At 33.1% G+C, this 27,248-nt stretch overlaps 2 protein-coding genes across 5 annotated transcripts; one reads left to right on the forward strand and one right to left on the reverse strand.

Moving 5' to 3' along the window:
- Positions 1-9,182: 9,182 nt before the first annotated feature.
- On the reverse strand, positions 9,183-19,940 carry LOC125057635 (histidine--tRNA ligase, cytoplasmic). Of its 3 annotated transcripts, none has more exons than XM_047661406.1 (9): positions 19,524-19,940; positions 19,169-19,450; positions 17,610-17,822; positions 17,162-17,383; positions 15,414-15,620; positions 13,589-13,883; positions 11,780-11,880; positions 10,510-10,692; positions 9,183-9,667 (listed from the first exon to the last, which is right to left on the reverse strand). In XM_047661406.1, exons 1-9 carry the CDS (start codon positions 19,614-19,616, stop codon positions 9,434-9,436), a joined length of 1,830 nt encoding a protein of 609 aa, XP_047517362.1. In that variant the 5' UTR covers positions 19,617-19,940; the 3' UTR covers positions 9,183-9,433. The 3 variants fall into 3 exon arrangements, with proteins under 3 accessions (XP_047517362.1, XP_047517363.1, XP_047517364.1); XM_047661407.1 differs by lacking the exon at positions 19,169-19,450 and adding an exon at positions 18,824-18,987 and having other exon boundaries at positions 9,184-9,667; positions 19,524-19,660; XM_047661408.1 differs by lacking the exon at positions 19,169-19,450 and having other exon boundaries at positions 9,185-9,667; positions 19,524-19,936.
- Positions 19,941-20,059: 119 nt separating this feature from the next.
- On the forward strand, positions 20,060-26,545 carry LOC125057636 (vacuolar protein-sorting-associated protein 36). Of its 2 annotated transcripts, none has more exons than XM_047661409.1 (8): positions 20,060-20,193; positions 20,441-20,568; positions 20,732-20,927; positions 21,011-21,366; positions 21,547-21,711; positions 22,297-22,397; positions 23,228-23,342; positions 26,342-26,545. In XM_047661409.1, the coding sequence occupies exons 2-8, from the start codon at positions 20,473-20,475 to the stop codon at positions 26,510-26,512; spliced, it is 1,200 nt and encodes a 399-aa protein (XP_047517365.1). In that variant the 5' UTR covers positions 20,060-20,193; positions 20,441-20,472; the 3' UTR covers positions 26,513-26,545. The 2 variants fall into 2 exon arrangements, with proteins under 2 accessions (XP_047517365.1, XP_047517367.1); XM_047661411.1 differs by having other exon boundaries at positions 20,191-20,332.
- Positions 26,546-27,248: the final 703 nt, after the last annotated feature.

Below are 27,248 nucleotides of genomic sequence, written 5' to 3' on the forward strand. Positions count from 1 at the left end.
AACAAGGATGGAACAGATAGATAATATCCTATAATCACAGTTTTGTTTTCCAATCGCTACTAACGATTATTGGCGTGTTATTCGGGTGTCGTTTTGAAATTGCTTTAGTGTAAGACAAGTCGTTATCAAGTCTAATAAAAAGAGGATAAGGGTATTAATGTTCGAAGCGATTATATAGTTAAAACTTTGTTTTTGTATGTTTGATGGTATTTGAGTTTTGTAATTAATCTCAGTGGATAATCGCAGTTATGAAGACTCCTTTTTATTACATGCTCGAAAAGTCCATGCGTTGGTAATTTTAATATCATATCAACTAAAAGAAAGTGACAAAAACTTTATTACACATAATTAAAATGTGCTACCCACACTAGGCTTTTTTATGTTACAGGAGGCAAACTGGCTCATCTGGTGTTAAGTGATACTGCCGCCCATGGACACTCGCACTGCGAGAAGGTTCGCAAGCGCGCTGCCGGCCTTTTAAGAATTGGTACGCTAAAGGACCCTAAGTCGAATTGTTTCGAAAATACTTCAGTGGACAGCTGGTTCGACATAGTGGTGGTGCGCGGCAGAAATTGCCTTAAGAAACGCTCAGTTGTGGAACGACGGACGAAGGTGATACGGATGGAATATTGTATTCTGCCTTGACGTCCGATGATGAAACTCAGCTGCAGGTATTAGTCCGAATAACTCCTCTGAACACACTAGGATTCTCTGTATCGTGGGCAGTTAGTTCCTTTCATTTAAATAATGACTAATAGGGAAATTATTATCATATAAATAGGCGGTGATGCTATCGAATATGTAGATCACTTCGTATACGTATGTAGATATATCTTGGGAAAATAATATCATTTAAATACCAATCAGATCTTAAGATCAAACGAAGAGTGTCTTGCGCCTGGAAGAGATATTGATCCCTTAAGGAAGTACTTAAAATTAATTTGAAATTGCGCTGGACCTGGCACATGATGAGTGATAGCCTGTTGAAATGGACAAACATTATTACATCATGACAACCGCGAGATGGAAAAAGAAAAATAGGAAGAGATGGGCAGACGATATAAAGAAAGAGGCACAACTTGGACAAAAAGAGCTAACATCAGAAAAGAATGGAAGCAGCTGGAAGAGGCCTATGTGTCACAGCACACGCTGATTACCTAAAACGAGTCATATGATGTATTAGATTAAGTTTTATTATGTAACTTAAATAAGTGGTAATATATTAAACTGGGTGTCAGCAATAAAGACTCAAGACAAATCTAATTATGGTATGGTATTTTACATAAGACTTACTATACTTTAACTTCTGTACAAGAGTTGAGCAACAATTATAAGGTTTGGACACGTTTAGAAGTTGTTCATCTTTTGATGCCACTTCATTGCTGCAGGTTGGCCGTCAATCTCGTGAACCGTGTCCAGGCTTGCCCTGCGATTCTGTTACTCACTTATCGACCTCTCACATCGGTTTTCGCAGCGGCGTCGCGCTCAAATCAGTTGTGAAGCAGTCATTTTACGATTTGGCATTCTGAGCAAAGTGAGTTACAGAATCGCAAGGCTGTACCTGTTCGGATGCAGCAACTGTTCAGCAGTCGCAAAACCCGTCCACTACCGTTACGTTATCTAGGAAATAATAGTATAGAATAGCAAAGGACGGATCAACATGCCGATATTTGGAGCAGCTCTTTGTTGAGAGACAAGTTGATTAGAAGTAATACCTGATAGTAAATACTAAATAATGAAAAAAAACTCTACATTGAATATATCAATAAAGACATATCTTTTTTTTTCATTTCAGGGTTCTGGCGCCCTCGCTAGGAAAACGTTTCTGTTGAGGAAGCCTTCCCAAAGCGGTATCATGGGTTCATGTATCTGTACTAATATGTGTCATAATTTTTATTGATTTTATTACGAAAAGTTTTTGTAAGTGAACATTTTTTTTACAAAACATTTAAATACAAAACTTACATATTTTATGGAAAATAATAGAATTAATTAATTTTGAGAAAATTATGAACATATAGCATAACTGAACTACACATTAACTGTGTACCCGTTATTTATATATATTTCTTTGGACTGTGTAAATTCCAAAGAAATATTCTTGTATAAGAGATTAAAAATTCTATATAAGAATAGGAAGAAGACCTTAAAATATACTATTTCTTCTGCAATATTATGCAATTATCTTAACAAATGATTATTAAACACATTAAAACATAGAAAAATGCGGTAAACACAGGAGATATCCCCAAATGTGTATTTGATTATATTACTGTGTAATACTTATATTTACACAAAAACTTAATATCATCGAAATATCATTTATTACTGAATTTTTCGGGATTGAACGCATTTACAAAATATTCCTTTTAGTCGAAATATATTCCGTTTTCAAAAATGAATTTCAATTTGGTCCTTGTCTCCCAAAACTTAATTTCAAAGGATTGATGCAATTTCAAGTAGAACACGACTACTTTTACAAAGTAACATAAGAGGAGTGTATTTTAATTGCAGATTGGCTGGTAATGTAAGTAGACTGTCTACCAAAATCAAAATATGTATGGAATTATACATATATCTTTGCTAACTTTAATTACGAAATACCAATCATGTATTTTGTATGGAAAATAATGGATCCCCCGAAAACCTAATCGGGGATAGGCTAGAGAAGGGCTGTTTTTACACGCTTTATATTAGCTTCACCTGTATGTATGTATGTATGTATGTAACCGACTCCTTCGGACTCGATTTTGACCCACTTTAAACGGACACATTTAAATCAAACTTTGTACACTTATAAAGAATCAGCGACAATATAATAATTTCATAGGTTTATCTCGAAAAAACTATGAATTTTTTTTAAGTCCACAAAGCAATACGGTTATATTGAGACAACACGTATTGCTGCTAGGACTAAAAAGTGGAAAATAAATATAGTTTAAAAAACTAAAAAACACGCTTTAAAAGCACATCAAACTAAAAAGTGAAAAATAATTCCTAATTTAGGCTGAAAATGGTAATGAACAAAAAATACTGGTATTATTGTGTAAAAGCGTGGGGCGCTCTGTGCCATAATTTTCGTCTATCGAGCAACCCACGCTTTTTCACAATAATACTAAGCGCGTTTTTTAGTTTTTTTTAAACTATATTTATTTTCCACTTTTTTATACTAAAGTTGACATTACCTAAAAAGTCCAGGACAAAATTATAATGGGCCCTAACAGCTGATTAATAATTGTTTTTATATATAAAACATCACAGTACAAATGTTGCTATATCACAATCGATACGGTCGATACACACATTGAATGGACATTATATTATAAGGGACTTTAACTGGGGCTTAACGTTTAAATTAGTTTATTCCCCTAAAGCGGAACCACAACGAAGGGTTGCAAAATTTAAATTACAAATAAAAGCACTGAAAAATATCTACGAGTGGGTCCTGGGTAGTGCCTCAATAACGACTTCCGTTAATTAAAGCCGAGAGTAATAAAGTGAATTAATCTGTAAAACTTGAATGGTGTTATTGTCAAAGACAAAGTGAGAAATGCATAACAAGCAATCAAAGATTTTAAGATTTATTAAGTATTTTTCTTTTAGATTGAAAAATGTATTTCAATTGTTTTGAATAATAAATGAATATGTATTATAGTGTAATAAATGCTGCAATTGAATATGTTAGTAGTCGAGTATCGCACATATAAATAATACACATTGCAAAATTAATCTGGGTGTCGATAATGTCTCGGGGTTTAATATTGATTTGGCGTAGTTATTTTAATAAGGGAATTTGCGAGCAACGGATATAATTAGACTCAGTATATATGTTACTGTAAAAGCTCGATCTGCAGTAAATCCTAAGATATTCCAGTAAAACCTAAGATCTACCAATTCCTACTGGTAAATGTCCCAAAAGGTTTGCGATTCGAACTCTTACCACCATTCCGTTGGTAAATCTTAGGATTTACATTAACGGCACGGTAAATGTTGAAAAATAAAAAAAAATCCCCTGCAGATCATCAGGATTACTTTGTAATTCTAAATGCCAAAATAGCAATCCGTGTTGTAACAAGTGAATTGTTTTTTTAGGTACCTTATGTAGGTGAGATATTCAAAGATATACGTTATGTGTTTTTTCAAAATAATTTAAGTAAGTTGGTATTAGTTTGTACTTATTACTATCATATGATACCTTTAAAATACTATGAACCTGTTTTGTCTGATAGTTCATTAAAGTAAATAACTAAGAATTACTCATTGTTGTATTCCTAAAACCAACATCTACCAGCTGACAGTGGTAAAACCTAGCATATACTGAATTCGAATGGAAAAAGCTCGAAAAAATCGTCGTATTTTCAGAAATACTTACATTTACCACCTCATGTCGGTAAATCCTAAGACTTACACTTAAATCTTAAGATTAACCGTAGTTCGAGCTTTTACAGTAACATATAGATTTATTATTGATAGTTTCAAATTTTAATAATTAATGTTACAGAACATATTATATTATTTTTTATTAATAGGTAGATTATATCTTAAATAAAATATAGAGTATAATATAAGACTATGCTCGTCTATTGTAAACTAACCTATTAATATTGCTTGATTGAGCTTCCCTAACAGGCAAGTTGTAGTATGTATCGTCATAGCTGGCATATCGGCGGGTACTTGGTTTTATATCAAGTTGGATGTAGTCACCTTCTTCTCTCCTCACCTGGCCCCCTTCTTTACCACTATACCTTGGATCCTCGTATATTGTTATCGTCTGTTTTCGACGCGCTACCACTGGTGCATTCGAAGGAACTTCTACAGGTGTATCAGGAATTGTTTCAGGAATTTCAGCAACGGGATTCGACCTTGACTCTCCATATCGATATCCAGGGTTTGAACCATAGTAAATACCATCGTGTAAGCCACGATTGTCATGATATCCAGGCCCGGCATCTTGTCGCCATCCAGTTCTATCCCATCCAGGGCTCTCTTCCCACGCTGGTTGCTCCCACTTCCTCCGATCGTCCCATTTTTGCCAGTCCCATCCCGGTTCTTGATGCGGAACGTGGTACACGTGTGGTTCTTTATACTCATGATGATCGTGGATATTACGCCTATCGTAAGAATTTCGACCATTACGGTACTTATTGTAGTCCTCCAAATCCTTCAAGTAATGTTTTCTCCCATAATCCTGATGAGCTACTCGCTTGTTACCGACATCTCCATAGCGATTATGACCTCCATCTCTGTAATGATCTCTAAGATATTCATGTCCGTTGTTATGGGATCCTCTATAATTCCGTCCATCATGATTGTCATAACTGTTTACCTTACTTTTATAAGCAGATTGATCACCTTCATCAGTTATGTCATCGAAATACGTGCTTTTATTCGAGGATTCATCCTTATGATATGAGTTTTGGAATCCTTGATTATGGTGTCCCTTTTTATGACCCCGTTTATAACCATTTGATTGAGTATCTTCTAATTTATCCTGTTTGACATTCGACCCTTTGTAATCGTCGCTTTCTGAAGCTGCTTTCGTTTCGTGATCCTTCGTCAAATATTTAAGATCGTCAGTTGTTTTTGTATGTTTATCAGTGTGGTCATCATTGATAATGCTTTCAATGTGATGATCCTTCTCTCCTTTTTGCTTTTCTAATTTAATCACTTCAGCTGCATCATTGTGCGCCAGCTCTTTCAGATGGTCTTCAGATGCATCTTTAAGCACCGACGCTCCGACTTTTGCCACAAATAACACACAAAAAACAAAATAGATTCGTTTTGTAACCCGTCGCACCATTTCATTCCAGTAATTCGATATTACTTGTTGATATTTCGAGTCTATAGTAAATAGAACTAACGTTGTGTTAAATTATTTATACTGGTGTTAACTATGGACTTCACGGTGGATTGGGGACAATAAGAGGAAGTATCGGTAGGCACAATGAGTGCCCAAAAAGACCGCGGTACTTTGTCCGTGACATGCCGGTACTAGTCAAGAGTACCACGAGTAAGCACGGAGGTCAACGGTTATTCATTCCAGTAATCAATGAACTATACAGCCTGAATTATATTTGGTTTAGCTTACATAAACGTAAATTTAATAAATTAAACGAACACCATATACGAGTACCTGTCTAATGAAATGGAAAAATTAACCAATAATTCTTTATAGATTATTATTCATGGACTGAGAAATGCGTCCAAAAAATATCTCGAAACGAACAATGCCGATTCTAATGAAACTTAAACTGTTTCCTAAGTTGGAGTATACCTGATTCAGAGAGATAGTTTGAATATAAGTCAGTTTCGGAGAAATTTATGGACAAACAAACACTTTCGAAATATTATCCCATTAACAATATCACATATATATACAGGTGAAACTGATAATGACTTTTGACTTGGTTTATAAACAGCTTACTTTACGCTTGATTAATAATTGATAGATTTAACGAACCAATTGATAAGATTGAATTTTGGTATATTCTAAGTAAAGTAAAGTAAAAAAAAAATCATTTAATCACATAGGTAACATAATGTACACTTATGACTTGTCAGTAAAGAAATACATATTAATGCTTCTAATTTTACATTTACTCTTCTCAAATCAAGGGCGTAGAACGGGAGAGAAGAACTGGCAATAAACTCTCTGCCACTCTTTTTAATCGGCATTTTTTTGTTTTACAAAATGTTTGTAAGGAGCTGCAACCATTACACCGTGTCCTATGTGACATTTTAAGTAATTAATAATAATAACATAAATTAAAAACAAAGATTTGTCCTCTATCAGCAGGATTTTAATCATATAACTCCAGTACCTCCAGATTATACGCTACATGCCGCTAAACCACGGACGCGGTAAAAGGCAGTGTTAGATTAACTAAAGTTAAAATAAAAAACTTGTAGTACTTTAAACCATGTTTATTAAAAAATCAGATATACAAATAGTCTATGGGTAACAGAAAAAGCTTACATCCATTATGATAAATTACGTTCAAGCTTAAACAGAACTTTCATACTATTAAACCTACATTGGTAAGTTAAGATAAAAGCCATTGAACAAATTATTGCTTGAAAATTCTTATGAACTCAATTAAGCATAAAAGGAGCGTTCAAGTATTACGTAACGATTTTTTTTGGTCCTTTTGTAAAACGTTACGATGCGGGGCGGGGATTGAATTACGCGTTATTGTTAATGTTATTTTCTACTTACACCACATAATAGTAACTAAAGAGTCACTAACTGGTCACGAAACGTTCTACTAGACTTGGGTACAGTATTGTACTTGGGTACTGAAAAACGTTACGGTGAATTACATGGGGGGGTCAATAATCTCAAAAAATTGCGTTACGTAATACTTGAACGCTCCCAAACGCTAAAATTCTCTACCTAGTATCACGAAATAAATAAATAGGAATTCATTCATCAGTGTTCATGCCTAAAGCCAGGCAGCTATCGCAAGCAGCTAGGGCCGTAAATGAGCAACTTTATATCAATTGTATAAAAATTGTATGCCCCTATTATGGTTTTAGTAGCTCTCATCCCTTAGTTCGTAGGTTTGATTCCCGGCTTTGCACTAATGGACTTTCTATATGCGCATCTAACTATCGGTGTACAGTGAATGAATACATCTTGAGGAATTTGTCAATTATCTCAAATCCATAAGGGAGCGTTCAAGTATTACGTAACGAATTTTGGGAGAGGGGGGTCCTTTTGTAAAACGTTACGATGCGATTGAATTACACGTTATTGTTAATATTATTTCCAACTTTCCAGTACTTTACACCACATAATGGTAACTTTAAGCTATAAAGAGTCACTGGGTGGTCACGAAACGTTTTACTATTGGGTACAGAAAGACGTTACGGCGCGTAACATGGGGAGGGGGGGTCAATAATCTCCAAAAGTTGTGTGACGTAATACTTGAACGCTCCCCAATTCGACGACATGTGTCAGACAAAGCTGATCACTTGTCTATGAAATGAAAAAATTCAAAGACACCAATGCAATCTGAGGCCAAGACACGTTTAGGGTTGTAGCTTTGCACTAGATTATTATTAGTACATTTAAAAATGTCGTACAATCTACGTACATCGTGCATCGTTATGAACTAATCAACACGTACAGTTCGGAACCCTGTACGTACACGAACCTTCCCATACCCAAATATTGCTTTTAACTCCATTTCATATCACAAATATGCAAAATTTAAGTTATTAATTTAGTTAGCAGACCATGTGCTACAGCAAGAGAACCTACTACTTCCATATTTATTGATCTATTTCGTGAATCATATAAATGCGAAAATGTGTTTAATAAAGGACGTCATTAATATTGTGTAGAAGATATTTTAATATCGATATTTTGTCAAACGACGAAACGGGTATAATGATGGAAGCAAAAAAACAAGTTCTATTAAACTTAAAGCTCAAATATATTTGACATTTTATAAATAGTAATGTGTGTGTGTAAAAACTCATACCTGTTGTATGGAAGAGATTCTGACGCAAGAAATTAACAGGGCTTTTTGGGCACTTTATCATTAAACACATTTTCCGTAGCATAAAATAAAATGCAATTAAATCGTAATAAATCTATTAAAAAATGTAATGCACGTTCGTAAAATCGTTTCAAGAAAATTCTTATATTAGAATAAATAATGAGGAATCATGATGTTAACTAATACAATTTTGTACACACATTTTGAGGAACTAGAAATATATTTTAGAGCGAGTCGACATTACATGGTAACTAATTCCATTAAATATGAATTTTTAATCGAATTTAAACGCGTTTTTTTAATAATCCAAGGGCTACAAATTTATCTTTTCATTGACATCAGAATATAGATTTATATAAATAATGGTTTAACTTGTATATTCCTTAAGTTAATAAATATGTAGCAATACGCGTTATATAAAAAATTACAATCCCTTTTGAAGTTATACTTCTTTAGGCGATGCGCGCGCACCGTTACACAAAATTAACAGAATGAAGTTAGTTCTAGGTGGCATGAAAATCGATAATAACTATGTTGCAAGTTGTATATTCTATAGTATTTTTATATTTAAAACACGTGTTTTGTAACAGTACAATTAAACAGTGTGAATAAATAAATATCATTTTGGTGTTTATATTAAATCAATTTCATACACGACGGTGATAGTATTTACTAATAATAATTTTATTGATGATTTTAATATCTATCGTCAATCACTACTGCATTTTAGTCATTTTTTTCCATTCGCCAAAGAAGTATAACTTCTAACGCGTGTACATTTTTTATCACATTTCATTATATCGAAACGATAATATAAATATAATTACGATATATCGTCAACGACATTTCAGGCCTAGTAAAATTTGTACCAATTTAAACGCGTATTATTTTTGTAATGAAAAATTTCGCTCTAAAACACACTCAGTACCTTAAGTCGACCCATTCATTTTCTTCAAACCAAAATTTGCGATTCTGGTCTCCAATTCCTCAACCAATTTCTCTCGAGGAACCTCAGCCTCTTCCCGTGAGGTAATATTCCTGATTTTAACCACACCACGCTTGAGCTCCGATTCTCCAAGAACCACGGCGAAGGGGATTCCGTTCTCTTCGCAGTGCTGGAGTTGGTTGAGCATCTTGGGATTCTTTTTGTAGGATTGCTCGGTCTGAAAATATTGATTTCATAGTGAGTAAAAAATTCAATTACAATTTGAAGAGATTTTTTTTATATTTTCTTATTGAATGGACATTTTTGACTATCTGGCTGGTTTTTGACATTGATGACATTATCAAAATTGACAGACTGAGACACTTGTATATTAAATTAGGATACTGCTTCTTGTCCCACGAAATTTTGGAAATATTTATTTACTCTTCGTTACTTCCAAATATTAAGAGTAAAGTGCAAGACGAGCATAACCAAATATTATAAAAAAATATAGAAGAAATATCAAGAGATACACGTAAGGGAGCGTTCAAGTATTACGTAACGAATTTTGGGGGGTTCCTTTTATAAAACGTTACGATGCGGGGCGGGTATTGAATAACGCGTTATTGTTAATATTATTTTCGACTTTCCAGTGCTTTACACCACATAATGGTATCTTTTAGGTATAAAGAGTCACTAGGTGGTCACGAAACGTTTTACTATACTGTCTTTGGGTATAGAAAAACGTTAGGGCGCGTTACACGGGGGGGGAGGGGTGTAAATAATCTCCAAAATTTGCGTGACGTAATACTTTAATTTTTTTGCTTTTTTGCTCTGTAAAGAAAAGGCGGTATGGGTCTATAGTCTTTATACTGACGGCAAATAATAATAACAAAAAAATAGAGCTTTCTTCTGTCATAATGTGTGAATTTCATGAAGAAATTTTATTACAAAAAAAGGGAAAATGCAATTGACTTCATAGAAAATAACTATATACATATATATAATAACTATAATAGATTGTCTTTTGTATGTAATTTAATAAAAAAATAAAAACCATGTCAGTTACCCCTTACATACCTTGATTCCAGCATTCCACAATTCCGCGCAGATCTTCATACGTTCGTCGAGGAAATTCTTCTGCGCAGACGCAACGTATACGTCTATGTCCGTCGTTCGTACTACAATATCACCCGCAGCCAACTTCGCTTCGAGCACTGAGAATATACGTTCCACGCCCACACTCACTCCTACGCAAGGCACCTGAAACATAAACAGAAAAATTAACACCATGACACCAAAGTGTGGATTAGGGTTAGTGCTATAATTGTTTTCCATAGAAAAAAAGGGCTAACAATCTAATATGAATAAAATTCTTGTGTCACAATGTTTGTTCCCTTACTCCTCAGAAACGGCTCGACCGATTCTTATGAAATCTTTTGTGCATATTCAGTAAGTCTGAGAATCGGCTACTATCTACCTTTCAAATCCCTAAGACCTAAGTGATAAGGGGTGTCCAACCCAAACTTTTTATTTTTTTGACACTTTTGTTTTTATTTTATATGATACAACATACAAAAATACATACAACGCATAATTTTCACCTCTCTACGATCAACCCCTATTTTTTATTATTGTAGACAGTTATTTTTATGGAACTAAAAATATTTCCTAGAAATAATATACATGGCAAAACAATGTTTGCTGGTTCAGCTAGTAAGTATATACCAATATATAGTAGATATAGTGGAATTCGTATAGTTTTTCCATTTTGCACATATTGTAGGCAATAGTAAGATATAGCCCCGTGAACATACTTCTTTACGACTTAATCAATTAAACTAATATCCGCAATAGGCTATATGACAGTATGAAAATATGTATATATCATTCTACTGTACTACTTTTAAACGGGTGGATCAATTTGTAAATGTTTTTGTATGCGTTTTAGTAGCGCCCTGCCTAGTTCCCAAATTTCCTAGTTCCTGATTCAGAAATCAGCCCGGCAGATGGCGCTGCAGTCGGTATCTAGGTTATTTATCTATACAGCAAATAAACAGCTGGTATATATATATAAATATTCTGTACACGTGTTCGTAATTAAACTTCTAAACTGATGGACAGATTCTGATGAAATTTTTTTGTGTGTTCAAGTGGAGTCAAGAATGATTTACATTATTAGATTTTTTTGTATGTAAAACTGTGTACAGGACAACTTCTGTCGGATCCGCTAGTATTTTTATAATTAAATAAAAAGGATAATTGAATTTGACAGTGATTTAAATAGGAAAAATCATTTAACGAACGAACTTTATTATGTAAAAAAAATAATTCGTAGAGTATAGGTTACCTGTTTATTCTTGGAGTCAAACATTCCAACGAGATTATCGTACCGTCCACCACCAGCTATCGAACCCACTGTCTGATCTTCATTTCCTATTTTTATTGGGTCTGAAAATTATATTTTTCACTCATTTAAATCAGATTTTTCAAGTCAAACTTATAGGAGATGGTCGACTTTCTCCAACATAAGATCCTAGACCAGTCTAACCACTGACTAGTAGAAGACCCCACATATGCACTAAAACCCCGTCTCGAGCGAGGGTGAGGTAACAGCGGAGCCGGTTCTCCGCGGGGTTGATGATTTGTGATGACGCTACAGCAAATGTCATTCTCAAAAGTTACCATCAGTTATAAAAGGAGAACAAAGTTATGCCCGGTTTAAAAAACTACTAAAACCTCACACAGTTAATACATACAAATAAGTGATTAAAAATATAATATGTACCTATATATATTGAGAAAAATAAAATAACACACTCTTGTTAGACCAGTGCCGATAATTTTTGAAACCAAAAAATATTACAGTAGGATGAAACCCATTAGAAAAGTATGGAGTAACGCCCAGACCCGTCATCCCCTTCCCTACTTCTCTATGAATCTTCTTTAAATTATAATAAGATGCCTTAGTTTTCTTCGATAGGACTTTTAGTTTTGCCGGAAATCGAGATAAACCGTTTTTTACCCATAAAACTCCCCCCCCTAACCCTTCCCGACCTCAGATCGACCGTAATTTATTTTTCCTTTCATTTTGATCATATTCCCCTGCTTTTCTAATGGGTTTCATCCTACTGTAATTTTTTTCACTTTTTATTATTTTTAAAGGCTATCTGCACTGGTCTATGTACTAAATGTACATAAAATTAAGTATACACCTCTAAATTTAAATTATACATTAGTAATTATATTAAACAAAAACAAATAAAACCCTGTTTGTAAACCATGAATATATCCAATATATATAAAAAGAACAATAAACTAAAAATAAAATAGTGTTATGAAAAATAATATAAACTTGCTATATCAGACTATGCCATCAATGCCACATCTAGTAAAAAAAATCAAATTCGAACATCTATGTTTTGCTTGGTTGACTGATCAAGTTTATTATGTCTACTCACATTTTTGTTTCTGTTTTGTTTTGTTATTTTATATACGTACCCACATCTGTGCGCTCTAATTTTTAAACTTAGTTTTACATATTGTTTGTCAGTAAGTGAATTTTGTATACAATTCTTATGAGAAATAAAGTTATACTTCAAAGAGTATATATCCTTAGCAGAATTACTTTCTTAGCGCGTTTCAGAGTATGACGTCATCGCAGTGACTGTAGCCGTAGATTATAACTGTCGCCATTGCGTTATAGGTTTTTTAACATTTTCACCGTACAATTTAATATATTTGCGTTTGTCAAAAAAATTAATCAAAGCAAAAACCAATATTCTATTAAACTTATTTCAGTAATTAAATTCAATATTGAATACGAATTCGTACTGTCTTTGAATTATTTCAGAAGGCAAGAAAAGGGCACTTACAATTTTTTTTTTAAAGACAATTCACACCAATTGACCGAGTCCCATGCTAAGCTGGTGAAGCTTGTGCTATGGGTACTAGGCAACGGATATACATACATATTATAGATAGATAGATATAAATACATATTTAAACACCCAAGACCTAAGCACAACACCAAATGCTCATCACATCGATGTTCGTCTCAGCCGGGACTTATGGATTCGCAGTCAGGGGTACTAACCAATGACTCGTCAAACAATGAACGAATATAGGTCAAGATTAAGTTTATATAATTTATACTCACGCGTCAAAACTGCTTCATAAATGACCCCAGTGTAGTAATCCAATCCCCTAGCGAGACTCAAATCGAAGAGAATTTTATCTTTAATTCCCATCAGCTCACAATAGTGCAACAACAGCTTAATCCCTTCAAGTCCCTCCACAGCACTTTTGCTTTTCGATAGCTTCTCATCACTCAAGAGTTTAATAGCCAACTCCGAACTACCGTTGAGTTGTACGTATTCACCAATTTTGTCTGCAGCTTCGGGGGTGACGCCCTTTTCATTTATCATTTCAGTTCTCACTTCCGCCCACGGTAACTGGAAAAATAGTTTAGTTCAAGCTACATGGCATTGCCATATAATTAATTGTCTACAAAATTATGTTAAGGGAAAACATAACAATTAATTCTCAACATTACTATATCTTTTTTAAAGCCGAGATGTCACTGTCGTTTTGTGATACAAATTTTACACGCTTTATATTAGCTTCACCTGTATGTATGTATGTATGTATATATGTAACCGACTCCTTCGGACTCGATTTTGACCCACTTTAAACGGACAGATTTTATTCAAATTCTGCGCACTTTTAAAAGCGTGTTTTTTAGTTTTTTTAAACTATTATTTTTTTTATTTATCGAAATTTCGTTTGATTCTTGAGGTTTGTAGTTAATAATAAGTATTTTAATATTTGTTTGTAGCCAATAAATTGTAAAACGTCAGTTTTGGTAGTGATAAATTAGCCCTTTAGTTTAGTAAACGATTCATAAATTGTAATATAACATTGGGAGCGTTCAAGTATAACGTAACGAACTTTGAGGGGGGGAAGGGGTGTCCTTTTGTAAAACGTTACGATGCGGAGCGGGGATTGAATTACGCGTTAATTTTAATATTATTTTCGACTTTCCAGTACTTTACACCACATAATGGTAACTGTTAAGTATAAAGAGTCAATAGGTGGTCACGAAACGTTTTACTATGCTTGGGTACAGAAAAACGTTACGTGGGGCCCCAAATCTCCAAAAATTTTGTGACGTAATACTTGAACGCTGGGAGCGTAAACATAAATGTACGACATCTCTTATATTCTTTTTAGTTAACAGATGTGTCACTTAGTTTTAAGAACCCATAAATAAGTCAAGTTGTTTATTTATTTGAACATCCCTCCAACAACCGCCACCGAACTCAACTCTCGGCACGACATTTATTTGTTAGGGATTGGTTGCAGCTAGCTTTTGTATACGGATTAGTTAGTTTAAGTATGCATTGTTAAAAAATAATAACCTGTTATACTCATAAAATACTAAATAATTAATATACTATTGATTCAAAGTTAACCTATATTCTAAGTGTAATACTAATTATACCGTCCTACATCGATTATCATTTCTCGATTCACACCTCCAAGAAACTGGTTACACTTGATTTCACTTGACTCAATACGCAATGACATTGTAACTTTCATTGATTACATAAAACATCACCATGTATTTCTAATTAAGATATTGATTTTACTGATGCCATTTTGTTATAATTTCCTATTTTAAATCTAGTATAGAAAATCCATTCTTTGTAAAATCATGTTTCCAACTGTATTAGCTTTTTCTACCGTCATATTGCACTGCCAAATTTTATAAGCCTGCATTGTTTTGTCAATTAAAATTTTATCTTCCCCGATCCCCTGATTAATCTAAGGAACTAGAATATTAAAGGCATTCATAGAACAGATATTTTTATATATAAAACCTATTCATTTACTTCCAAAAAGTGAAGGGGTCTTTAGATAAAAATATTTTTCAACTGACAATTGACATTTTAAAACCAGAATTGATGTTACATAAGCCATACCTTATCGAGCTTGTCTATAGTGGAGCAAGTTGAGCGGAACTTGTCTGCGGGAACGCCGCACGCCTCAAACATTCCATCCAACAAACGTCTGTGGTTCACCTTCAGTATGTATTTGCCAATGTCAAGGACGTCTAGGATTTCCGTGACCACTTTTAAACATTCCGCGTCAGGAATCATTGGATCATACTGGCCGGCGATGTCGAAATCCTTAAAAAATATATTTCTTTTAATATTCTATAATCTCAAAAAAAGAATAGAGTTTTTAATAACTCTTATTACAAAATCTTTTTTTTGTAACAACAATGTAATAAGTTGTTAGATGAAAAAGTAACGCTAAGTATGGAGGTATGTCAAAAACATATTATGAAATACGGGAAATCTTGCCCATAGACTAAAATAGGTAAATTATTAATGATTTATATATCATTAGACGGAGATAGATAGTAGCGTAATTTGTCTAGGATTAAATATAAAAACTAATAAATTCAATTTCAAATACTGGATCTATTTGCAGTGTAACATTTTTTGAACGTGTTCTTAGAAATCGCATAGTGAGAGGCTATCTAATGTATCTAGATCGAGGTCACAGATCGACAATTCTCTGACCTTAAACTGCTTTTTGCTTTGTTTCTATTGCTCTTAGAACTAACGGTATATGAGAGTAATGTAAGCAACAAGTTGCATAAGAAAATATTTGATCTATTCAAAGTAATAAAGATAACTGAATGCTTTCTTTATAAAGTAGGTGGAAAGTAGTCAAAGATTTAGAAAAAATATATAGAATAAAAACTAATGTAATATTGAAGCCACAAAGCAGAATATTGGCCTCTATTGTCTTTTAAGTAAAAAATTATGTTCCTCACAGGACATTTATCACAAATTTATCGTGTGGACCATATTGCAATTTGTAACAAATATATTATGTATAATTAAAGCCAGAATAGCCCCATTTAATTTATCCTTAACATTACATAAACGGTAATTAACACTAATATCATAAATAGACTCAATTACATCTTGTAATGATTGCATCTATTAATAAACTTGAATCTGATTCACACACTTTAGGAACGAGAAAATCTTTAAATAGTTGAGGAATTTAATCTCTATACCAAGCTGATAATGCTCAAACTTCCATACCACCTATCGATATACCGATTCGTAAACCTTTGAACTATCGTTATTAATTAATATGAACTTTATAAACATGTTATACAGTTAAATATTGATTAACGCGAATTTAATTCAATTGTAATCCTATTCAAGTTAAATTATAAGAATCGAGGCATTTGTGTTTTTATGGTATTAATCATCACGCAAACTTAAACACGTGTTTTGACGGATATTAATGTATTCTTATTAACCTTAATAATATTATAACCTTTATATTTAAGTTTTCTTTAAATTACTATGTTTGGCAGTAAGTAGTTTATTATTTACTATATTTTACATTTAATAATTATACTCACATTAAATATTTTTATATTATATTTAATGTGAGTAAAATGAAATGGATTTGTAACTAAAAGTAACAGAGAGGGAACACAATGAAGATAAAATTAATGTTAGTTTGATGGCCAAAAAAGAATTAATAAAAAAAATACTAGAATGTGTCTGTTCCATGCCCAATTAGGATTACAAAGAAATATCTGGGCTAATCTAGGAGTACTACAATAAACAAATTTATTCTTCATTTTAACTATAAATCTAAAAATTATATAGGTTAAATTGAAATATGTTATACATACACATTGGTAAAACTCCCTATATCTCCCTCTTGTCATGGCTGGATTATCTCTTCTATACACCTTGGCAATGTGATATCTTTTGAGTGTTGTTATTTTATTCATTGCTAAGTAACGAGCTAAGGGAACTGTAAGATCATATCTTAAAGATAATATTTCTCCACCTTGATCTTTTAAGTCATAAATTAATTTAGAGTCTTCTCCATATTTTCCTGTTAATACTTCCTGAAATAAAAATATTATTTAACAATGATACATACCTATAGAGTATAAGTACAGAAACCTTTAAAGAAAATTTGTTAATTTTTAATATTTTGTTTCACACAAAAAGACAATTACATATTGCATAAATAATGTTATCTTCTTATCATTTGTTTTTTAGTTATTACATTTGTCACATTATATATCTTTCCATTGTTATTTTATTTATTTTTATAATTTATTGCAGTACCTTGAGTTCAAAAACAGGTGTATCAATACACTCTGCTCCATGTTTTTTGAATATGGTAGTAATTTTCTGCAAAACATTATTTCTTATTGACATTTGTTGGGAATTGTAATCCCTGGTGCCTTTTGGTGTCTTAAGAGTAAATTTTTGAGGTGCGGCATCTTCAGTGTTAAGTTGTGCTTTTAATCCCAATAATTTTGATACCTCTTCTTGTATCTAAAATAATATGAATAAATATAAGAAAAACATTGCAAAAATTATACTAAAAGATATTCTAATTAGGGATTGCAATCCGGAGAAACGGATCCGGTAATCCGGCGGATCCGGCATCATTTAATGGTTACCGGATCCGGTACCAATATACCGTATCCGAAGACCGGATCCGGTGCTAGCAGTTTGTGGGAAAATGTGGCCTTTTCGGCCGCAGGTTATATTTGCAGCTCTATTAGAAGTAGCTTAGCTGATGACCCAATTAACAATATTTGTTTTCTACGATCTTATTTTCAAAATCAATATTAATTTTCTTCTAATACTTATATTTTTTTACAATAATTATTACTTAAAATAATTATTTATCGTAAGTTGATTAAACTAAAGAGTTCTAAACTCGTTATTGTGATAATTTTGCCATTCATTCGTTTGACAGATTCATCAAATCATGATGGTATCTGTCATAATCATAAATACCAATAAGACTTGTTTGTTAGCATTCTCAAATACTTTAATAATGATTTTGATCTCATTTCAGTTAATTACGTAAGATTAATTGTATCTATAAGATATTATAGTTACTTGATAATTAATATTGTTACTTATAAATTGATCTATCTGTGAAAGTGAAATCTAGAAAGACTGAGCTACTCGTTACGTCGTAAAATTATTACTAGTTTCTACTAAAAAAAATAGTCACTACTAAATTTTAATTGTTTTCTTGTTGTCTATTTGTCTTAACATTGGTTAGGAAATAAAGTCGATTTTATATATTTGTGATTTATTTTTTATAAACTACCTACATATAAGTGCAGTGACATTGATTAACTCACTTATTTTGTACTAAAAAGCGAAAATCATCTTGATTTTATCAATCCGGTCGGATCCGGCCGGATTGATGGGAATCCGGTCGTATCCGGCCGGACTGAAAATGACGCCGGATTGCAATCCCTAATTCTAATCACTATGAACATCAAAAGCTTAGCTTTCTCTATAATGTTCAATACCTTGGAATAAGAAGTTGTTGCAATTGTTTTTGTGAAACTGCGGCTAAAAGCTGATTTATGCAACAATAAGAATGTTGCATTATAATTTACAAATCTAACCACTTGATGAAACATGCTTCTCTAAATACTTTCAAATACAACACCAATATGATTCCTCGTCACCACTGATGTTTTCAATTACCGGAAAAAAATACAAAAATATTTATAATTAACAGTAATAGTGGTAACGAAAAAACCATATGGGACACCCCATATCAACTCAACATACAAAAGCATAGCATGCTTTGATAACTTGCTTGACTATTTTTTACAGTGCATAACTTAGTGTAATGTTAAAAGACAGACCTGATAATCATAATTAACTGAATGGTATGGTTTAAGTAGATCAATTACATCTCTTGTTGGTTTACTGTCAGGTAACAAAGATCTTTCAGAGTCACTGAAACTCCTCATATGGTACCACCATCTCTTAATATACACATATTTATAGAAATCAACATCAAAATTTATACTTTTTAGTAGTTCTAAATCATATTTACTAGGTAAGTAACCACAAATATAGCTGTATTGAGATAGATGTCTGTCAATCTGACCAAGATCTTGTTTTTTTTTGTTTATTATCATACCCTACAACATCAAATACAATGGCAAAATTAACTGATGCAATCTTTGGAAGAGTTAACTTATATTTAAATCTTACCTTTTCGTTAGATTCTTTCGCCGCTTTTAACTTTCTAACGAGATCACCTTGCTCTTTGATTTGCTGTAATAATAAATTTTGCGACTCTGCCATTGCTTTTAAAAATAAATCAATCCAAATTTTTGCGTTAAAATGCAACGTAACCACTAAGCACTGAAGTGAATGGATGTTCTTAATTCTTATGAATCTAATCTTTTGGTTAACAGTGTTTATTTTGCAATCCCTTTCATTATTAGATTAGCCTTCAAATAAACTGTAATTTATTGATGGTCAAAAATTAAAGTGCTTGTTACAGTAAAGTATAAATATTTCTAATGTTTAAAATTATGAAGTTCCTCTAATTTACTTCCTAACCTCTAACTTTTTATTCACACTGTGAACTGACACAGAATTTTATTCCTAGCGATCACTTTTACTTTAAATTTATTTTAACTAGACGTCAAGTAAATCAAGAAGCAATCAGTCAAAGTTAAAAAGTTTACAGATGACATTTATGGGATTTGTATCTTTTGTGTATATTTACGTATGACTTTATTTTACCTGGACTTGATCTGTGGTCTTTGGTACTCTGTACTCTATAGGCCATGTGACAGATGACTGTGTTTACGTTTTTAAACCAATATCCCATAAAACAAAAATTTATTGAAACGATTTATTAAAAGATTAAAAAGTAAGTAATATGAGCGTACATGCTATCGCCTAGACTCTAGGCCCTAGAGCTAAACATAAAATATACATGCAAAGATGATTTTCGTAATAAATGTTGTCTTTCAATGAACTAATCTTTTAATTAAAAAAAAGTCCATAACGTGAGTAAATAATGATTTAATATGTTTGTGTACTTTAATGATGAATAATTGAGGAATCTTAAAAATATATTAAACGAATAATTAATCACTCTTATATTATTTATTTAGAGTACTACACCCACTTATGTGGTTTTTGCAAAATGGATAGATTTGAGTATATGGAAGCAAGATTATGTGAAGGAGAAAACTATATCAAACGCGATAAAAATGTGAAATTGTATGATGGTGATGATAAGGTATGTTTTATATACTTAAAATTATCAAGAATTGACACATTAAACTAATTATTGTAGAAGTTAAACGTACAGTTCTCTCTAAGAAATTAAAATTAAGTTTTTATTTATCAACTATCTATTAATTAATATCTATCAGTATTTCTAATTTGTTCTTACATTTTAGACTCAATATGTTGATGGTGAAGTTGTTCTTACTTCCCATAGACTCCTCTGGGGAAAACCAGGAGATATACCTAAAGGACTTATATGTTTATCTCTATATTTGTATTATGTGTTTTGTTTGGAAGAAGAAAATGGCGGTGTTTTTGGGTTAGGAGGGCCTAAACGTATTATAATGCATCTGGGACCTGCACTACCTGGTAACAATCAATCAATCAATACATAGCTCAGTAGTATATAAACTATTAAATATAGCTCTTAATTTGCTTTGTTCTTCTTTCAGGCAAAAGACCTGGGCCAGCAGTAATCAGTACTTACCATTTCATTAAACTCTCATTCAAAGATGGCATTGACCCTGCTTTTTATAAGGCTTTGAGTGATGCCGTTGCCAATAAACTATGGGAAAGACAACCACTTGAAACAAATGCATTCAGCAGCCCCACTATGAGCCCACGTTCGTTGATAGCTCCTATTGGTGCCAAAATTCGTTCTGGAATTGTTGGGATTGAAAGAAGCATAGAAGAACAGCATAAAGCCACAGATGAGAGTATCACTGTGGCATTTAAAGATTTAACAAAACTTATGGAAAAGGCTAAGGACATGGTTTCCATTTCTAAAACAATATCTACTAAAATAAGGGTAAGGTATTTTATACCATTTCTAAAAAATTAATAGTAATCATATGATTATTATAGGATGTTGTTTTTCATAATACTATAATTGGCATCTGCCTATATATGGGTTTTTGTTTTAGTATAATTTAGTGTCTGTACATTTAAGCAATAAAAGCAATACTTTTAAATATAATTTAAATTACAGGAGAAGCAAGGTGACATATCAGAAGATGACACAGTAAGATTTAAGTCATATCTAATGAGTCTTGGTATAGATGATCCTGTTACAAGAGATGCTTTTAGATCAGATTCAGATTACTACATGGGGCTTGCACAACAAATTTCTGATATGATGGTTGCAGTTCTAATGGTAAGTGCCTTGATATGTAGCATTAGACATGTACAATAGTATTTTTCATTACGAGTGCAGAAAGTCTGTCATTGCTAAGAGTCCCGACAAATATCTACATGAGCCTTTACTTTTCCGGTAAAATGTTCTCCGAAGCATTTTGTATATATACTGCGTTCCGGTAGTGTTCATTCAAATAAAATATCGTCGAATTTAATGTAGTGCAACAAACAACTAAACTCACAAAGAACATTTTTTGTAAAATGGCGCCAATCGTAAAATAATTTTTTTTTTGTTTTCTTCACCCATTCTGGGTAGACAAAGGGCTATGCCCATACAGCCAAGTCTTCAGTAGAATTTTTTTATTGATATGAAATGAAAATGAAATTTAAAGAAATAAAATGAAACCTCACCTGGCTCATTGAATCAAATCATTAAATATGATATTGAAACAAGATAGTAGAGTGAATCATAAAAACTTCTATGATTTTTTTGTAGTAAAAACTTCGTGGTCGTTATTCTTTTTAGGAGTAGATCCCCGAATAGAATCCAAAATTAACATTGGGTTCCCCATTCCCCATTTGTCCTGTAATAAATAATTTTCAGGATTCTGGAGGCATCATGTCATTGGCTGATGTATGGTGCAGAGTGAACAGGGCAAGAGGTCTAGAGCTTATATCGCCTGAAGATTTATTAAATGGTTGCAAGTATGGATTTTTCGTATATTTACTAATGGGAAAATGCCTTTAAAATATGTTTTGTTATTACTCTTAATAGTGATCCTGATTTTAATGCTGAGTTTTTGTATCCTGCGAATAGTAAGGGAGCCCACGATGCTAAATGGAGATTTACTGTCATAGAGACCTATTGGGTTGCGAAGCGTAGATAATATTAAGAAAAAAATGTTATATAACGTACCTATACCTTTTCATCGGTGGGAGGAGCAGATATAGATTTTCAAATGCCATGCACATACTCGAGCGCGTCAGATATTGATAGCATCCATGTCCTACGTATGTTAATCTGATTGTTTGAATGGGGGTGGTCGTACGGTGGGGTTGAAAATGAAGAAAAAAAAAGAAATTTATTCGAGCGCGTCAGATTTTCTAAGGGGGTGTTAAGTGAACCTATAGAAATCTCTCATCTAATAATCTGACGATTTGGATGTGACGCAAACTCGCGGTTATTAAAAAAATCTAATTTTTGAAATACTCAAGCGCGTCAGATTAAGATAAATATATAGTTCATCTTTATGTCCTAGACGCGATGTCTCATAATCTGACAATTAATCTGACGCGCTCGAGAAAGTATGATGATAAATTTTTGTTTACTAATATGGGGCTCATATTTGGTAGAGATACTTAACCGGGTACAAGGTATCTCCCTATATATTAATCTGCCACGCTGTACTAAATCCCGGAATCCCCGCTTGGGCCCCCCTACTACAAGGTGATGAAATAGACAGAGAGACAGAATTATTTAAAAACCTGAAAATGTTTCTGACAAATTCGTAAACACTTTTCGATAACATTTTCAGATTACTTCCTACTATCGATGCCCCAATGTCCCTTCGCAAATTTCCGAGTGGAGCGTGCGTCCTTCAACTGAATAGCCATAGAGATGAAGAAGTTGCCAAAACTACTAGTCAATTGGTATATTTTATATTTCTTAATTTTTGTAGTATCTATATTCAATTCTCTATGGTCATGCGTTACAACAATGTCTGCACAATGTGCAAGCTCTGTAGCTGGAAATTTGAACAAAAAATGTGAAGGAACCAGCATTTTGTATCAGATTGAATTACGTTAGCTAAAAACATTGTATAATGGCGTTCTTTAAACACGGAATATGTAATGATAAATATTAAATACCACTAAGATACCAAGTTAATAGATAATTCCATAAATTTTGTATTATCAAGGAGTTTTTAATATTTTTTACCGAATGACGGGTAACTTATAAAAGTACCCTAAGTTAGTAAATTAGTTTTTTTATTTATCTGCATCTGTTTCTATACATACACGTCTTGACTCTTGACACAATTCTCAGTACAGAATTATCTCGTTATAAGTTACCAATTAATAATATCCAAGTTATATTTTTTTAATCAACTAGATCATAGATGTGTTAGTCTCGGGTGGAACAAAAAATAAAGTATTATATTAAATATCCTGCCTTGGTTGCGCAATTAAAGCCTATCTCGCTGCCACTGTCATGATACTCATAGTCTCATTGGAAATTGGACTTGATAACTTTGTCTAATTGATTCTTAAACATACAATAAACCTGAAATAGCTGTATGATTGTGCTGATTTAATAACTATTGAATATCTACAAATAGAAGACACAATACCATTTCTAGTGTTTATCATTATTAAGTATTTACAACAGACTAATCGTGGCTAAGGGAGCGTTCAAGTAGTACGTACCGCAATTTTTGGAGATTATTGACCCCCCCCCCCCATGTAACTCGCCGTAACGTTTTTCAGTACCCAAGTACAGTACTATACCCAAGTATATTAAAACGTTTCGTGACCACCTAGTGACTCTTTAGTTACTATTATGTGGTGTAAGTTGAAAAAAATATTAACAAAAACTCGTAATTTAATCTCCACCCCGCATCGTAACGTTTTACAAAAGGACCCTCCCCCTCCCAAAATTCGTTACGTAATACTTGAACGCTTCCTAAAGAGCAGACACTTATAATTTTATGTACACAAATGAGATATATAAACAAACACAAAGAAATGTAAAGAAAAAAACCACTAAAGATTAAAACCTTAATTTGAATAACTGTACCATATGGCCACGAATGTGAGTAAGAACATAATATATTGTACGAACCCTACTATGAACTGGTTTCTTGTTGTTCGGATTCATTTCAAATTATAAAAACTAGTTACGCTGACTCACGAAGCGGTTTTCACCCGCGCCCGCCATGGTTGCGGGCCAGCAGCCTTTGTAGAATACAGATGTAAAAAAAATAAAGTACATTTCACGACGCGATTTACGCCCGCGGCGTGACCGCACACAATCGGAAGGACATTTGAAAATGATTAAAGAACTTTTCTTCATCCTTATTTAACTCAATAAGGGTAAGAAATAATCCATAACGATCCTTTCCGCTATCAGTGTATGCACCCAGAATGTTTTTGGCCTTCTTTTTTTAATTCTTCTGTGAAGTAATTATAACGCAACAGCTCGTTTCTGGTGTGTCCATGGCGGTCTGGAACTCAACTGAACCGCCCGTATGTTTATCCTACCAATAAGTAATAAATATATAATTTGGAACTTATGTAGAACTTATCCGTACATTGTGAAACAGAGCCTTATGCATGTGCTACACGGTATGAAACGGCGGTTTGAAACGAAATAAAAGCGAGTTGCGCTTTTCGGCTACACGGTTTAAAACCAATAGTGTCCAAAATAACGTTGCGTTGCGCGAAACGTGGTTATGCGCTTAACGTGCGAATAACCACGCGTTCGGCAATCGGCAGTCGTGCTGCGGCGGCGAGGGTAGACGCACGCGACGACGATGTTCTTCACAATGGCACAAGAAGCAAATGAACGTGAAGTTATTACCGAATTGCTCGAATTATACAGAGAATTGCCATGTCTTTGGGATAGGGATGTGAAAAAAAAAATCGATTTTTTTTACGTGATTTTTATATTTAAAATAATCAATTATTTTTATAATTGAAATCAATCATAGTCGATTTTTTATCTGCCACCTCCCGACATTATGTCTGGAATTTTATAACCCGGACCTCGAACTATTAGGGATATTCGATATACAACGATGTTTACAATGCGATACATTGAATCCGATTCTTTGAAGATGTATTGTTTTTTTGTAAAACATCGAAAGGATGATAAAACTATAACTTAAAAGTAAAATAAATTTATTCAGCAGCAAAAGACTACATACAATTAAAAATACAACAAAAATACTGCAATGTGCTACTGAAAAGGCATACACTCAGCATTTATCAAATTTCACCTAAAATCTATCAAAACGAAATTTAGTTAATTTCGATTTTGATTATTCTTAAACGTTAATTTGTGTTTATAATTTCTATTGTTTACTTTTAATTAAAAAACCATGAAAAATTAAAAATTAAGGGTGTTTATTTTGAAATTGATTCAAAAATTAGGAAAAAATCTATTAATAAAAAATCGATTTTTTTATGCAGAATGTCACATCCCTACGGAGACGTCTTATCTGCGCAACGTTATTTTGGACACTGTTGGTTTTAAACCGTGTAGCCGAAAAGCGCAACTCGCTTTTATTTCGTTTCAAACCGCCGTTTCATACCGTGTAGCACATGCTTTAGAATAACAACTAAGTTTTTTATGGCTCTGGCACGGTTTGTGCATTTGCCAGCGTCAAGTCTGAGATTTTTATCATTCGTGCTTTTTGCCTTAGAAATTCGATCATATCCTCCATGTACGGTTTAGGCACTCGCCCGGTACCGCACAACCCTCCCAAAGGCTGAGAACAAATTTAAATTAAATTAAAACTTGCCTTCGAACCGGGAATCGAACCTGGTACCCCTCACCTAGCTGCCACTTAATAAGACTGCTAGGCTATGAGACCCCTAACAACTAAGTTTATCCTTAAGATGTTTGTTCAATACCGTATTTTTTACAGATTGAAGAAAACGGCTCGCTGACTCCAATAAAACTATCTCAAATCGCAAACGTATCCGTCCTACTTGCTCGTGAACGTCTTTTTACTACAGAACGACTCGGACTCGCCTGCAGAGATGAATCTATTGAAGGATTAGCTTTCTATCCAAATCTATTTTTAAGCAAAGTGTAAATTTATCTTTAAAAATATATTTTCTTCAATCGATTGTGTTATTTATTAAAACACCCTTTTAAGCAGACATTTTATTGAAGCGTTCACAAAGTTTATAAAGCCCTTAAAACTCAAGACTAAGGGAGCGTTCAAGTATTACGGAACGTATTTTTGGGGTCCTTTTGTAAAACGTTACGAGCGGGGCGGAGATAAAATTACGAGTACTTACACCACATAATAGTAACTAAAGAGTCACTAGGTGGTCAAAAAACGTTTTACTATACTTGGGTACTGAAAAACGTTACGGCGAGTTACATGGGGGGGCAATAATCTCCAAAAATTGCGTTACGTAATACTTGAACGCTCCCTAATTTCCTTTATATAAATTTCATAATAGCAATATAGCTTTTAAGCAGTTTATGTTTACGCTTAAGAATACTTTATCAATAACTTATACCTTTAAAATTTATGTTGACATTCTGCCTACTTAATTTTTTTCTCGCTTGGTATATATTTATAGAACTATATCTCGATGCTATGGCGGCAAACATTTGTGCGCAGAAATATTGTTCACGTCCCTTATGTGATAGATAGGGACTAAACCACCATAAATTTTGCATCCAAAAAACCTATGACCTTCCTATAGTGGTTTCTTACCTTGCCAGTTTAATATAGTTTGACTTCAAAAAATTTCAATAATTCATTTTAATTTAAGACCCTTACTAAAATTACACAAAATATAAGTACATACATTGTT

The sequence above is a fragment of the Pieris napi genome, chromosome 17 (assembly GCF_905475465.1).
Source record: "Pieris napi chromosome 17, ilPieNapi1.2, whole genome shotgun sequence".
NCBI lineage: Eukaryota > Metazoa > Arthropoda > Insecta > Lepidoptera > Pieridae > Pieris > Pieris napi.